This window comes from Choloepus didactylus, chromosome 18 (assembly GCF_015220235.1).
Source record: "Choloepus didactylus isolate mChoDid1 chromosome 18, mChoDid1.pri, whole genome shotgun sequence".
Taxonomy (NCBI): domain Eukaryota; kingdom Metazoa; phylum Chordata; class Mammalia; order Pilosa; family Megalonychidae; genus Choloepus; species Choloepus didactylus.
This window is the reverse complement of record NC_051324.1, coordinates 69,017,107-69,032,068: the sequence shown is the minus strand read 5'-3', so window position 1 is coordinate 69,032,068 and position 14,962 is coordinate 69,017,107. Positions and strand designations below refer to the sequence as shown.

Sequence of the window (14,962 nt, the reverse complement as noted above, 5' to 3'; positions counted from 1 at the left end):
TCTCTCCCTGCTTCCTGAGAGGCCAAGCACTGTTCTGCTGCTGGACTTGACCCGCACCCTCCTCGAGTGCAGCCAACTACAAGAAGGCTGATGCCCACCCAGCAGCCGGGCAGTGGATGGGAGCAGAGCCACCCAGCCCTGCAGGAGTTAAACCCACATCCACTGCATCTCGGTGGGGTGGGGAGAGAGGGAGGGTGGGCAGCTCCCAAACTCCCCTTCCAATTGCCTCGGCACCTCCTAGAAAGGTTTCTCATTATCCTGCCTGAGTGACCATTTTAAGGAATGTAGATTTTCTTTTCTTTTTGGAAGTAAAACTAAAATCAATCTTAATTAAGGCATAACGAGACTTCTCATGGTTGCACAAAGCTGACTCACTGATTATGTTCAAACATAGATGAGCTGAGCCAGGAGGGGGCATGGTGGCCTGTACCTGGGGGCCCCCAACAATCACCTCCCATTCTGATGGCTGCCTATGCTGAAGGTCCTTTAAAGGGGACAGCCGAGTCATATGAGGCCAAGGACTTCTAGGGCTCTTGGCTGCCAGGACTCACAGTATGCAATGAACCAAGAGTTGGTTCCACTCCACCCCCCCAAAGAAAATGTAAGAAGCAACTGAAAAACAAGGATGTTTTCTGCCTGCTTCAGCTTCTTCTTGTTCTTAATTTGCTTCAACTGCTACACTCCATGTGACCTTTTCAATAGTACCCACCCTTTTCTCTTTCAAATCTGTGCTTAAATGCCACCTTCTCCATGATCACTGGCCACGCTATTTAAAGCTGCAAGCCACCCCCACCTTCTCACTCCCGTTCCCCTGCTACACTTATCTTTCCCCACAGCAGTCTAGACTTTCTAACTCTACAATTTACTTATTTATTATGCTCACAATTATTGTCGCTCTCCCCTTAAAAGAACATACAGTTGGTGAGGGCAAGGATCTTAAGCTTTGCTCAGTGAAGCTCCCCAAAAACCTAGAAGGGTGCCTGGTGTAGAGACGGTGGCCTTTCCTCTCCCCCTCTCAGAGGACGTGCCTCTTGAGGTCTTTCCACCTCTTCCTGCAGCTTGTAGGTTCCTCGCTGGTTGATTGGGCTGAAATGCCTGGTCCTAAATCCCTTCCAAGCAGGGGGCACTTGCTAAATGACTCCAGATCTCCATGTTGAATCCCCGAGAAGAGCCACAAGTCGAATCTACTCTTTCTGAAGCTCCAGCTGGCAAATCACATGTCAGGCTTGGGGAGCAGAGCCCTGAAGGCTGGGGACAGCAGTGGGCTTCTACCTGCTGCCAGGCACAAAGTGGGGTGAGAGCAACACCTGGCCGTGTGTGTGTGTGTGTGTGTGTGTGTGTGTGTGTGTGTGTGTGTGTGTGTGTGACTTTGGGAACTATCTTAAGCAAATTCTAAATTCCAAACTGGTCTCCCATATCACTTTAAATGTTTGACAGATTCATTCTCTGAGGCTAGTCATGTTTTACTCCGAGAACAAAAATTGACAGTGACATTAATAAAGTACGGAACAGGGAAGGTAAATCTGCTGGGGAAGAAACACACAAGCAGCAGATGAAACATTCCAAGCCTGACCCACGTCTTAATTTTTACCTGTCAGGGTTGTGTGAGTGCAGCACTGCCATGAGACGGGGGACCTTTGTGTCTACAGTCCCCTCTTCGGGCCACCCTGGCGAAGGTCTCACCGACCACAGAGATCATTCCACATCCCCCCTAGGCACTCTCACACTAGTTAAAAGCTCAGGCTTCCTGGGCAGACCCCTGCAGCTCAGCTCCCAGCCCCCACCTGACAGCCCCCCACTGCCTCTCACCTCATGAAGCCCAGGAACACCAGGAGGACGAGGCTGACGAGCCAGCCGGCAGCGGCGAAGGCCTTGGGCATGGTGAGTGCGCCGGTGCCCACGATCAGGTTGAACATGTACACGAGGCCCACCTGGAAGCAGCAGAGGAGGTGGTCAGGCCCAGCAACCAATTAACCTTCTCCCCTCAATGGTTCCCTGGGTGACCCAGGGCCAGGCCTTCACCAGGGAAGCAGTGAGAGGGGTCCTACAGAGGCATGCTCTGAAACCAGATGTTGGGAAACCAGACATTAACCCTTGAACTACTACAGAGCCCCTCGGTCCAGATTCCTTTCAAAATGTCTTCCCCATTTTTGCTGTTGGCAGTCCCATCATATGTTAGCTCTAGGCTTCCTGAGGAAACAGCATCAAACCTGGAGTACCCGGCACAGTGGACACCTAATACTGACTTCAAGGAAACTTCCGCTTTCCCAAGGCCTCTCAGCACGTGGCTCAACCCTCCTTCCCACCCAGCCCCTGCCATCGGTCTCTGGGACACGGGCATTCAACTGCTTAACCTTCCCCTAGCCCTGATCACATACCATAAAAAATGCCATTTTTTAAGTGTGAAATTCATTGGTTTTTAAGGTATTCACAAGACTGTGCAACCATCACCTCTATCTAATCCCATTTCATCACCACAAAAAGAAACCTCATACCCAGCAGTAGCCACTTCCCATCTCCCCTCCCTGGCAACAAATCTACTTCCTGTTCTGTGGAGCTGCCTATTTTGTTAAACATTTCACATGAATGGAATCATACTATATGGGACCTTTTGTGTCTGCCTTCTTTCACTTAGCATAATCTTCTCATGGTTTATCTGTGTTGGAGCACAAACCAGTGCTTCATTCCTTTTACTGGCTGAATAATATTCCATTGTATTGCTAGATCATATTTTGTTTATCCATTCATCAGCTGATGGACATTTGGGTTGTTCCCATTTTTTGGCTATTATAAATAATGCTGGATGAACATTTGTATGTAAGTTTTTATGTGGATATGGGTCTTGAATTCTTTGGGGCATATATCTAGGAGTAGAATTGCTGAGCTGCTGACTTCAAGTTCTAAACATATCTCTAAATCACACCAACTCTAGTTCAGGTAATACAATGATTCCTTTGTCAAGAGGTCAACCCTGACATTTCTTTCTCTGACCTTCCACAAACCACCACCCTCTCTCCATTCCCACTGAACCTCCTTTGTCCTCATCATGACTTCCAATCCCTCGCACCCTTGCCGCCCAAGAGGTCCACCTCCATTCTGGCAACATCTCCCTTCTTTCCCGGGACAGTCGGCTATTTTCTCAAAGCACTTAATGCCCTAGCTTTTCTCATCCTCACCTTTTCCTCTTCTAACCTTTCTAAACTCCAGCCTTGGATAAGGCCCAACACCTGCTTTTGTTAGTCCCTAATACAAAGCTGCTAAAGGTTCCCGGAAATGTTCTTTTTTTAAAAAATCGTAACGACTGGTCCCACGACAAGTGGAGGGTCTCTCACCCGGCCCTGCAGCATCAGAAGATCTGCACTCTTTGTCCAGGGCCTTCTTAGTGTTTCCCACAGTAGCTCCTCCAAACCTCGTTCCTCAGGCCCTGGCCCCAGGTCCCCCATCTCTCAGATGAAGGCTCCTCCTTCCCCTGTAGGAGATGACTTGAGGCCACCGGCCACACGAGGGCTACATCCTCCCACCCGCCTTCCTGCTGCCTGTGCAACATGTGTCCTTCCCCCGCTGAGGCTGTCCTGCACCGGAACCTCTGCGCTCAGCCCTTCCTGCCGCAATTCTTCCCTCTCTCCCACCTTTGATCTCTCTCTCCCTACTAGCTCCTCCCTTGGCCTACAAACCTCCTTGACACCTTTAAATATCACCCTTCACTTTCCCTTTACCAGCCTCACTGGAGAAGCAATCCACATCCCCTGTGGAGGATCGCCGACGACCCCTATTTGCCAAACCCAATGGCTTTCCTAGTTTTTATTGTCTTTCATAAGCCTCTGGCCTTTTTCTCCATGTATCTTTTCCTTAGAAACTTGGTCCAGTCCTACTGCTTTAACTATTATGGCTGGATAAGAGATGACTGTATTTCCTTTAGTATCACCCTTCTCCAGACCTCAAATCCAGCCACCTGCCAGACACCTCCACCTGCACACGCCATCAGCGGCCCCTGCACCTTCTGTTTCCCTCCATGTCTCAGTGCCATTGATTGTATTTTATTTCTGGAGTGTCCTTTGCGGCTACCTCTGGCTCCCATTCTTATTTACAATTCAAATTAATCCTTTCTGGCTTGGACTATTCCAGTAGAGTCCTAACTGGTTTTTCTGTACTCTTGCAGTTTGCTTTACCATCTTTGATTCTGATCATTAAAACCACAAAAAACAAACAACAAGAAAAAAAAACAACTCCTTCTGTCTGGTAACACCTATTTATCTCTCATTTTCCTCTCCCTGTTCTTAGAAAGATGTACTTTTCTATATTTAAAAATATATTCTATAATCTATATATAGATATAAGATCTACATATTAAAGTCTCTATATACATTTATTTATTTAAAATCTTAAGATAACCATGTGCTGAATTTGTGATCAGAAACACACAAATTAGTACCCATTCTCCCAGCCTTAATCATTTTTTTTTTTTTAAGCATAAGGAAATAGAGAGAGAGAGCATCAGCTACCATTGTGGGCCCTTGGCTAGGGGGCAGGAGCAGTTGGACAGGCTTCCCAGATGTTGACTGAACGTTTGATTACTGGACAAATGGGGGGGCAGCCTGCTGAGGAGAAAGCTCTGCCTACAGGACATTTACACACTGATCAGGGTGCAGGGTGCGAGCCCTTTGTGTCTCCTCCTGAACCCCTCAATTCCTATCCACGCTTTGAAGCCATTCCCAATCTTCCAAATTCAACTCACTCCCCTCCTTGGCATCCCTGTAACAACAGCACTTCTTGGAGCCCATCTTGGGTTTTAGATGTTGCTGAACTTATATTTTCCCCACTACTAAGTCTGAGCTTCTTTGTGGCCATGGGCTGTTTCTTCATTCTCTTTGCATTTCTTGGGGTGCCTGGCACCCAGCCTGGAGACAGGAATACACAACTGATACGACTGCTCAGGTTCTCTCTGATGTGAGTCTGGCAGTTTTCGTCCAGTTTTAAACACCGCAATCTCAATTTTCTTCAATAGCTAAACCCCAGAGGGAGTAGAGCAAGTCTGACTCATCTCCCCAGAGCCCTTGGGCGGATCACATGACAGCGCTGTGATTCCCCTACCGGGAGTTTCGCCCAGGGAGATATCGCTAGAATAATTTTGAGGGTCAGCTGGGTGGGAAACAGGATAGACAACCCATCACTGGCTTTCCAAATTGAGAGTTCATCATGTTGGCTTTTCAAAAGTGACCGTGGTTGTTTATAACAAAGTTTTGCTTCTGCTGTGGTTCATTTCAATCGCAGGCACTCCGAGGCTAGGATGTACAAGTGCAGGAAGGAATCATTGAGGTAGTTCGGTTCTGTTCGTTTACTCATTCATTCAATCGCCACCAAATGCATTCTCGAGGAAGGCTCTGTAGTGGCACTCAAGGTGGGACCTGAAGCGTGAAAAGGAACCACCCAGGCACAGAGCCAGGAAAGAGACTGTCAGGGAGAGAGACTACAGTGGGAAGGAGGTAGGGATGCTCCAGGAGCTTTCGGAGGGCCAGTGTGGTTGAAGCACCATGAACTGGCAAAGGAGGAGCTAGGTGAGGCTAGAGAGTTAGCAGGGCTCAGAGAACACAGGGCCCACTAGGACATGACAGGGAGTTTGGTTTTTTGGTGGGTTTTAAGCAGGGCACTACCACAACAGACCCCAGCTGATGACCTAACAGCTTCTCTCCCTGCAGCTTTGTTTTCTGCTTTGGTTTTTTTTAAATTATATTTTTTGTTGTGAAATATAAAATATATACAGATATGCTTAAGGAGGGTTCAGAACTGTAATTCTTTATGGAAAATGGCCCTGGTGATGGTTCTGAACCTCCTTAAAGAGAAACTGGAGAGGCCTAAGGACGCACTGGTTCTTGGTCAGAAGTTGATGGGGAAATTACACAGTACAGGGAACATTCGTAAACTCAGGGATGCCTGCAGGTCTTGGGATGTCAAAGTCCAGGGTCTGTGGTAGAGTCAGGTTTCTCAACCTCAGCATTACTGACATCTGGGGCTGGGTTATACTCTGTTGTGAGTGCCCTGCAGGAGGCTGTGGAGCATCTCTGGCCTCCACCACCAGATGCCATATAGCAAATTCCCAGTTGTGACAACCAAAAATGCCTAATTGTCCCCTGGGGAACAGGATCTCAAGTGGTTAAGCATCAGTGCTATGGAGGCACGGTGTAGCAATCATGCTCCTAACAGAAACTGCAAATATATCTCAGTGCAAACTAACCTCTAAAAACTTCACGAGGAAGTTAATTAGGGATAAAATGTTGGCAGCTGGGAGCTCAGAGGGGGCACTTGCAGCCGGCTTGCTTTGTGGCTATATTTTAGTTTCAAAGCAAGCACTCTGCTCCTAGCGGGGGCTCAGGGAATTTTCAAGGATAAAGTTGGACTTCTTTACCTTCCCAAGGCATTAGCTGCTGTCCTGGCAAGAGTTAAATCCTCTTTACCTACAGTAACAGTAATCAGCAAGGACTGATCTCAAGGACAGCGGCACACAGAGGCTGGGAAACAAATGTGAACTGAGCCACAGGCCAGGGAACTGTGGGGAAGGAGGAAGAGGAAGGAGGCCTTCTCGTCTGTTACGTGGCAGTTCTGTGGGGCCAGCCCGAGGGAGTTCACGATAGCATTCCAGCTGCCTCCCCCCAACCCCACAGTCTCATTCATGATGTGTGTGGGGCCGTGGGCACGGCTCTCTTCCATCAGTTTCCCCTCCGACCACTGTCAAAGGAAACAGAAGGCAGGAGAGCTGCAGAAGTAATGACTAGAATTTAAGGCTGTGAAACAAGTGCTCTTTTCTTTGAAAGCACAGGTAACGATCTTCAGCAAGGACTGGCTGGCACAAGGTACTCCCGGCCTCTGACCCTTCAGACCCTCACCCTCTATTATGGGTGCAGGAGTCCCAAGCCTCTCCTAGTTCCTGGAAATAGGGGAGCAGACATGCCTGGCCTGGGCTCACTTACAGAGAGATGCACAGGCCTGGGTCACATCCCAGAATCTGGCACTGGCTCTGGGAGAATTTGGTACCTAGCCCCCTCCAGGCTCATGTGCCCATTAAAAATATTTTATGCAGAATAATTCAAGCTAAAGCAAACATCCCTGGCACCTATGGAGGGGAAAAGAACTCACAATAGGGCAAACAGATCTTGGGAGAAGCTATGTCTTGGGGACGACCTGGTTACGGGCGGATGCACATTCATGAACTAAGAACACAGTAACTTGGTTCCCCAAAGCAGCCAGAGCAGGGTTCTGCCCACGTGCACTGAGCTGGGGTCTGCAGGGGAGTTTGGGGCAGCATCAGCAGGGAGGTCAGTCCCACAGCTTACTTGGGTTCTGTGGATGATGGAACTTATACCCCTCTCCTGCACTCACGGGGGACCCAGAATCCTTTTCCAGGATAGTGGAGTTCAGGAAACCTTAGGAAGAGGGCATCTTCTTGTCTCAAAACCTTGCTCACTACTTCCTGGTTAACCATCTCATCCCCAACATAACCACTGTCTCCCTACACCTCTCTTCAGAGCAAGACAAGCCAATACAAGCACTTATCATTGGCAAATGCCCAGATACACACAAACTCAGATCTTCAATGAAATCAAACACATAGGAAATGGACAAAAAAAAGCAGAACCTGCTGATGTTTTTTAGGCCAAACCATCTGATCTCTTGTAGGCACATGCTGACATGTGAAATGATTGCCCAAACAACCGGAGATGCAAGAAATTTGTGCACATCAATGTTTTTCCTTCCTAAAACGCAGTTATGGAAATGGCCCATTTTGTCATCTCTTAAGTTTATGGATATTGTACGAAAAAGCAGGAACCGTGGTGACTTTTATGGACATGTGGACGTTTCATTGCTGATACCAAGAGGAGGCTGTGAACTATTACACAATTTCAACAAGAGGGGCACTATCCACTCCAAGGTTCAAGATAGACTTCCCCAGGTATGGTACAGGAGTAAAGGAAGTTCCTTTGCTTCTGTACATGAAAGGCACAGACCTCACAGGAAGACCCTAAGGTAAGGAAGACTTTTTCCAGCTGTTCTCAGAGAACTTCCTTGTCCATTACACCACAGCTGTGGAAACTCTGAGACTAGCAGAAACAAAGCAGGGCCAGCTGTCTAAGGCAGGGTAAGTTCCAGAAAGAGGATTCTTGTTACGTAAGGCAGTGATGCTTTCCCCTGGAACAGTAAGTCAATCATTTGGTTATTTCAGTCCTTCAGCTTCATATTCAGAAAAGAGGACCCCATGATGTAACCAAGATCAATCTTCTATTACATAGAGAAGATAACTAAGTGTGTGTGTGTGTGTGTGTGTGTGTGTGTGTCCGCACACACACGGGGCACAGACCCAAGATAGTGGGTCATGCTAATTGTTCTAATTACAGACTCCACCAAACTGCAACTGAAGTCTCTGCCTGCTTTTGCTGCCTCTTAGACCACCCAGACTACAAAAGTTGTGCAATTTAAAAGTCAGCGAAAAAACCAGAGGCCTCAAGCAGAGCTCTGAGTCAACAGCTATCAATCACTGCCCATCTGCAAGTGGTAGTGCCCCTGAGATAAACATTAGAGTTAGCAAGTCAAAACTCATAGAGCCAGAATCTAGAATATCAGTTATCAGAGGATGGCGTAGAGAATGAGGAGTTAATACTTAAATTGTACAGTTTCTATTTGGGCTGTTAGTAAAGTTCTGGTAATGAATGGTGGTAGCATAACACTATGAACATAATTAACAGCACTGAACTATATACGTGAATATGATTAAAAGGGGAAATTTTAGATTGTGTTCATGTTAATGAACAAAAATTAACAACATAGGACTGTACAACACATGAACCCTATTGTAAACAATGGATACAGTTAATAGTGCAATTATAAACATGCTCTTTCATGAACTGTAACAAATGTACCACACATGCAAGGTGTTAACAGGGTGGTATATGGGAACTCTATTTTATGCATACTTTTTCTATAAACCTACAACTTCTCTTTCTCTTAAAAAAAAAAGTTAGCAGGTCAAGCTTGTTTGGCTTGACCACTCTCTGATAAACATCTAGAAAGTGAACCCAAGACTCAGAACCCGCTACTGAAATCAAGCTGCCTCCACCAAGCTTTCGCCAGCATGGACCCAAGCAGCCTCTCTGAGAAGTGCAGTCCCAAGGAGCCACACACAAGCAGCGTCCCTCTCCAGAAGGCAGGAGCACTGCTGAGGACAAACTAGTTTCTAAAAGTAAAACTCACATAGGGAGAGTAAAGCTCCCCGGTCTCTGTGATTTCACCCGCCATTTTCAAAAATGAAGGGTCGGTCAGCCAAAGTTCTTCCTGTGCAGGGCCGGTGGCTGCTGCAGCTGCCTAAGACAAGAGAGCAGACAATTTTTGTGATGGACCTAGATGGGGTGGAGGGTGGCTTGCAGACTTCCCTCCCCTCCCCATGCCCCTTTATCACGGACTTTTACTGCCTCAATTATCTGTCACGGGACTCCCCCTGGAGGGCAAGGTCTCCCTGGGGGACTCAAATCAGGGTGGTTTCTTTTAGCTCTTTTCTTGCCGTGCAAGGTACTGCTCGGTGCACGGCCTGATGCTTTAAGGGGCCTCAGAGAACATCACGCCTCGTTCACCACAACAGCCCGCTTTACACAACTCGGAGGTGTTCCCCCATTTGGTTTCCAGGCAGAGAGCTCACTGCCACACAGGCCATCCCAATAACCATCTGCCTCCTCTAACGATGGCGAGAAGCTGGGGGCTTTCCTAGGTCGCCCCTCCAAGGCAACTCCTTGTCACAAAGCCTCCCCTTTTTAACCGGGTCCCTACTCCCCACCCCACCCCATCTACCTTCAGCCCTGCCTTAGTGGTCTCCCACGCCCAAGCCTCCCTCTCTTCTTCAAAGCCCAGCTCCGAACCTCTCTTCCTTCCTCCACTTTCCTCCAGGAGGAGCCCCAAGTCTGGCGCCGCCCACCCTAGCCGCTCGGCCGGACACCTGCAGCGCAGCCCGTTCCTAGGCGCCGTGACTGCAGCCTCCAGCCCGCGGCTGCTGCCGGCACCAGCTGTCCCACACCGGCGCCCCTAACACGCATGCGCCCGCGCCAGGGCCCACCTTCTCCGCGCGCGCTTCGGGCGGGGCGCAGTGCGCTGATTGGGCGCCTCCCGGAGGCGGGACCGGGATTGAGGGCTGGCGGCTCCCGTCTGCGTGGCGGAAGTGGGCGGGGTGCGCGTCCCTGCGCCTGTGGGAGGGGATGGCTGCCGGCCCGATCCGGAAGCGTGGCTAGTTGGAAGAGGTGGTTTACCCCGTTTCCTGGGAACGTGTCAGTTGGCGGGGAGTGGGTGTGATCTTGGTAGTTTCGGAGCCAAGTTAGAGGGGTGAAGGAGAGCAGTCTGTAGCACCACGGAAAAGGGAGGGACTGGGAAGTTAAAGTTGCCTTACCCTAAAGAGGTCTGGGGACCAGACTTGGGGGCGGGGAAGAGGGAGGGCCAGAGGCTAGTGGGGTGGTTGCTGGAGAGAAGGGTTGGAAATGAGCTTAAAGTGGGGCTGAAAGTTGAGGCTAGGGCGGAGTCTCTGAACTGGGGCAAGTGAAGCTGGTGGGAGCAGTGGGGGTAAGTCTACAGAGGTGCTTGGAGGGATCAAAGTACTAGCAGGTGGGTTGGAATAGGAGGCAGAAATGGCAGTCCAGGTCGGCCCCTTGAGATGTGAATCACAGACTGTTTAATTACCCTTAACCAGCCTGGTTCCCCCTTCCAAGGGGTTTAGAGTCGGTGTTTTCTGAAGCGTTTGGAGGGAAAGCAAGACCGAGGCTCTTCTGCCAACTTAACCCCAGCAGGCACATAGGGAATTGACAACCCAGGTTCCTACCCTAAGAGGGAGGAAACTTAGGGTCCTGAAGTCTTTCCCCTCCCCTCCCAAAGGCTTATAACCAAGAAGTTAGGATTTAAGAGATGATTATGATTACTGAATCATTACTTAGATATTCCTTTTTAATTTTTGGTATGTTAGTCAGAGGGAAATACCTGAGATCTCTGAACTGTAATCCAGCTGCCCTGATCTCTGATAATGATTGTAAAAGCCTTTATTTTCTGCTTTTGCGGTTGTAAAAAGCTGGTAATTCCCTTTATCCTTTTTTTTTTTTTTTAATTTTAGAAATTTGTAATCACAAGGGCAACCTCCCTAGTACTAATAGGGGAACTTGAATCAGCTTAGAAGTAACCATTAACTTGGTTCCAGCAGTTTCACGCCTTTACATTTGTAAATTGTTTTTGCCTATACTTGCTATTGAAATGGTGACACCATCTCCCCTTTTTTTGAATTTATAAAAACCTTGAACTCCTTAGATTCTGGGCAGACAGAGTTTTAGGCCAATAGGCCATCTGATCTCCTGCTCTGCGCCTAGCAATAAACTCTCTCTTTGAAACCCGGTGTCTCGAGAATAGGTCATTTGAGCGCCTCGGGTGGAGAACTCACCGTTTTGAATCAGTAACAGGCTGCTACCATGAGGATGAATCAGAACACCTTGCTGCTCGGGAAGAAGGTGGTCCTGGTGCCCTACACTTCTGCGCACGTGCCCAGGTAACGGTTCCAGCCTGATTTGGGGCATAGCTGTACCACCACCCAGTGCTGTATAAGCCACTTTTCCAAGGCACAGTGAGGAGGGTCAGCCTTCCTTAGCTCAAATCTCAGAGGCTGTTTCCCCTGAGGAGGAGAAACACTGATTACGAGGGGTAATTCATACAGGAAAAAAATGAAAGCTGGAAGCAGGCGGATATAACTTCCCTGGAGGAAGTTGCCCTTCCTGTTTTTCCCTTTCACCTTCTCAGCTTCCTTTTTAACGTTTCAGTAAGGAGTTATTTTATGTAAACTGAATGTGTGTAAAAAAGAAAAAAAAAGTCTTTTCCCCCTAATTTTTAATTAGTGACATTTTCCTGATGCCAATAAATATACTCAGTTCTCAGAAACTTAATGTTAGCCTATCATAAAACTCTGGGTTGATGGTATTTTTTGATGTCTGCTTTTTTAAAGGGCTGGGACTTTTAAAGTCGCAGGATGGGACTCTCGCAAGGAGGGGCAGTTGGCAAATGTCTGGTAGATTGGGGTGGTAGGTGTATGGGGTGTCCTTGTATTTTTCCTTTTGGGAGTTCCTACTGCCCTTCCTTTTAGGGATCTGTGCAACCTACTTTGCTAAGATTGGCTTGCCATATACTTCCCCTGAGGAATTTGAGGCATGTTTGCCTTCAGTATGCTCGCTCCACACTGACCCCTGAGAACAGATGGGAAGCTGGACAAAGAGAACTGCCCCCTGCTGCTGCTCTCTTGTAGGACTAGCCTGGTGCTAGATCTTGTGCGTGTGGCCCTCTGCCTCCGGAGCAGCCATAACCCTTTCTTTGGGTCTCTGATGAGCGTGTTACCCCCATGTGCGCCACCCCCCCCATCCATTTCTGCATCCTGTAAAGTGCCAGACCCATGCCTCTGAATCAGTCCTACATGTCTAAGATTGTCTGTCCCTGCAGATACCATGAGTGGATGAAATCCGAGGAACTGCAGCGTTTGACAGCCTCGGAGCCCTTGACCTTGGAGCAGGAATATGCGATGCAGCACAGCTGGCGCGAGGATGCGGACAGTGAGGAGTGGAGGCCCCAGGCCCGGGCGGTGGGAGGGCCCAGGGGCTCCTCCCTTTCTCAGCCCCAGCCTGGAAGATGCTGGAAACCCTTGTATTCTCCTGCCCTGTGGTGCCAGTCTCTGTGGCTGATGCTTTTGTCCTCTTCCCCACTCCCTGCATCTGGCCTGAAGGATTTAGAGAAAGTAAAGCATCCTGGGCTCTGGCTGTAAATGGACGCCTTTGCCACAAGCTTGGGGTGGTTTCTTCCTGTGCCTCTTTGGGTCCCCTGCTCTTTGAGAGCCTGGTTCTGTTTGGTGAAGGCTGCCTTCCTGGATGAGGCAAATGCAAGGCATTATAATGAGCTGAAGGGAGCTCCGGGCTCTATCTCCTCCCCTGGAGCCTGAGACGGTGCTTTGCAGTTCTCCAGCTTGGATAGGAAAACTGTTCTCACCTCACTTCTTTGGGCCTGTGGGTGATGCCCCGGTCCCCTTCCCTCAGAGTGCACCTTTATTGTGCTGGATGCAGAGAAATGGCGGGCCCAGCTGGGCACCACCGAGGAGAGCTGCATGGTGGGAGATGTGAACCTCTTCCTCACAGACCCGGAGGACCCTGCATTGGGGGAGATTGAGGTCATGATCGCAGGTTCGTTCCACCTGGCCCTGCTTTCCTGCTGCTTTTCTTTCCCCTGCCTTCTCTCCCTGCTGGCCCTCAGATCTGCTGACCCTTAAGCTTGCCAAGGTGGCAAAGGGCACCCAGGGAGGGCAATGGGGGTTCCCCATATTGGTGAGCTGCTCAGGCTCCACTAGCCTGAAGGATCACCCCCTGGGTTTGCCACTTTATTCCAATCTCATGCTTAGGTGTGAACTTAACCTTTGGATTTGGGGGCCTTTAAAATTCAGTCTGGTCATCCTTGGGGTAGGCTGGGGACCATCCAAAGAGAAATGATCTGCCCCACAGCATTTTCCCACACTAGGAAAGGAGCCCTTCCAGTTTCTGCTTCCTTCTTGGCCCTCAGCCTTCCCCCAAGGACATACTAGCAGTTCCCCCTGGGGCCATCTATGAGGTTTAGGGGGCTGGCTCTGGAGTGGGAGACCTCGGGCCAGCCATTTAACTTCTCTGCACCTGTTTCCTCACCTGTGAAGTGGTGATAACAGTGCCAGCTTCACAGGGTTGTTGGGAGGCCTCAATGAAGCACCTGGACCAGAGCCTGGCCCATGGTGCCAGCTCTCATTGTCCCTTTTTCCCCTAGAGCCCAGCTGCAGAGGCAGGGGGTTTGGCACCGAGGCCGTTCTCATGATGATGTCTTATGGTGAGTATGAGACGTCAGCCTGGGGAGAAGTGGCCGGGTCTTGGGGGCTAGCACATGTTAGGAGTGAGCCATCTGCAGGCCTGGAAGCGGGGAGAGGGGGGGGGTGACAGGTGCCTCCATGGCAGACTGGGCTTGACTGAAGGATGGAGGGTGGGAGTGGGGTGAGCCTTCCTCCTGCCACTTGCCCTCTCTCTGATCTCCCCTGGGAGGAGTGACCAAGCTAGGTCTGACCAAGTTCGAAGCTAAAATTGGGCAAGGAAATGAACCGAGCATCCGTATGTTCCAGAAACTTCACTTTGAGCAGGTGAGACTGTGGCTGGTGGGATGGTGGGGCCGGGCGGTGCTAGAATTTGGGCTGATAACTAGGCCCTGCCTTCTCTGGTTCACCTAGGTGGCCGTGAGCAGCATCTTCCAGGAGGTGACGCTCAGACTGACGATGAGCAAGCCAGAGTGGCAGTGGCTTCTGGCACAGACCAGCCATGTGGAAGAGAAGCTGTACAGAGACGGGTCGGTGGAGCCCCACTGACAGCCTGGGCCTCAGGGGTGGCACCTTGTGTGAATGGGGCTGTCGGGACCACATGCTCCAAAGGTCAGAAGGGAAACGTATGAGGTCTTCAGGGCCAGGGTGTGCCTGGTCCTGCTCCAGGCTGGAAATAACCCTTCAGGCTCTGGGCAGGATTAGCTGTGGCTCCCTCTGGCAGGTGGTGTGGCTGAGCCTGACACCAGGGCCAGCCCTTCCTGGCCCTGCCCGACTCCAGACTCTAGGAACCTGGAGTGGACGACATGCATCCATGGGAGAAGTAGGGTGGAGGTGGTACTGAAGGCAAAGGGGACCTGGAGAGCAAACAGCATCCTCCTTTCTTCTGAAAGGCCAGAGAAGCTGCCTGGGGCCGAGGCCCTGGCCCTGGTCAGGAGTAAATCCCATCACAGCCCACTTGCCTTTTCTTCTTACTCTGCTTGCGTGGAGAGGAGCTCCCGGGAGGCCTGGGCCTGCAGCATCCAGTCCAGGGTGTGGAGGGATGGGGCGGGGGTGGCTCTGTCCTCTGTTGTCCTACAGAAGTAGGCTGGG

At 50.0% G+C, this 14,962-nt stretch overlaps 2 protein-coding genes across 5 annotated transcripts in view; one reads left to right on the top strand and one right to left on the bottom strand.

The window, feature by feature from the left end:
• The window catches only part of TMEM104 (transmembrane protein 104), a 59,670-nt gene extending 49,623 nt beyond the window's left edge, over positions 1-10,047 (bottom strand). For 2 of the 3 annotated variants that reach the window (XM_037809334.1, XM_037809336.1), the window contains exons 1-3: positions 9,900-10,047; positions 9,241-9,351; positions 1,810-1,931 (exon numbers count right to left, since the gene is read on the bottom strand). In XM_037809334.1, coding sequence (XP_037665262.1) covers positions 1,810-1,931; positions 9,241-9,285 — 167 coding nt within the window. In that variant the 5' untranslated portion in view covers positions 9,286-9,351; positions 9,900-10,047. The remainder of the gene's footprint in view (positions 1-1,809; positions 1,932-9,240; positions 9,352-9,899) is intronic. The other variant, XM_037809335.1, reaches the window with a different exon arrangement.
• A 156-nt stretch (positions 10,048-10,203) lies between these two features.
• Positions 10,204-14,827, top strand: NAT9 (N-acetyltransferase 9 (putative)). Of its 2 annotated transcripts, none has more exons than XM_037808569.1 (7): positions 10,204-10,274; positions 11,422-11,557; positions 12,496-12,605; positions 13,110-13,226; positions 13,834-13,893; positions 14,103-14,197; positions 14,285-14,827. In XM_037808569.1, the coding sequence occupies exons 2-7, from the start codon at positions 11,481-11,483 to the stop codon at positions 14,417-14,419; spliced, it is 594 nt and encodes a 197-aa protein (XP_037664497.1). In that variant the 5' UTR covers positions 10,204-10,274; positions 11,422-11,480; the 3' UTR covers positions 14,420-14,827. The 2 variants fall into 2 exon arrangements, with proteins under 2 accessions (XP_037664497.1, XP_037664496.1); XM_037808568.1 differs by having other exon boundaries at positions 13,083-13,226.
• Positions 14,828-14,962: the final 135 nt, after the last annotated feature.

Excerpts from the sequence above, each read along its gene's own strand:
- NAT9 (XM_037808568.1), top strand. The coding sequence starts at position 11,481 with ATGAGGATGAATCAGAACACCTTGCTGCTCGGGAAGAAGGTGGTCCTG. Across the intron at positions 13,227-13,833 it reads GATTGAGGTCATGATCGCAG|AGCCCAGCTGCAGAGGCAGG; the intron begins GTTCGTTCCACC and ends TTTTTCCCCTAG. Across the intron at positions 13,894-14,102 it reads TCTCATGATGATGTCTTATG|GAGTGACCAAGCTAGGTCTG; the intron begins GTGAGTATGAGA and ends CTCCCCTGGGAG.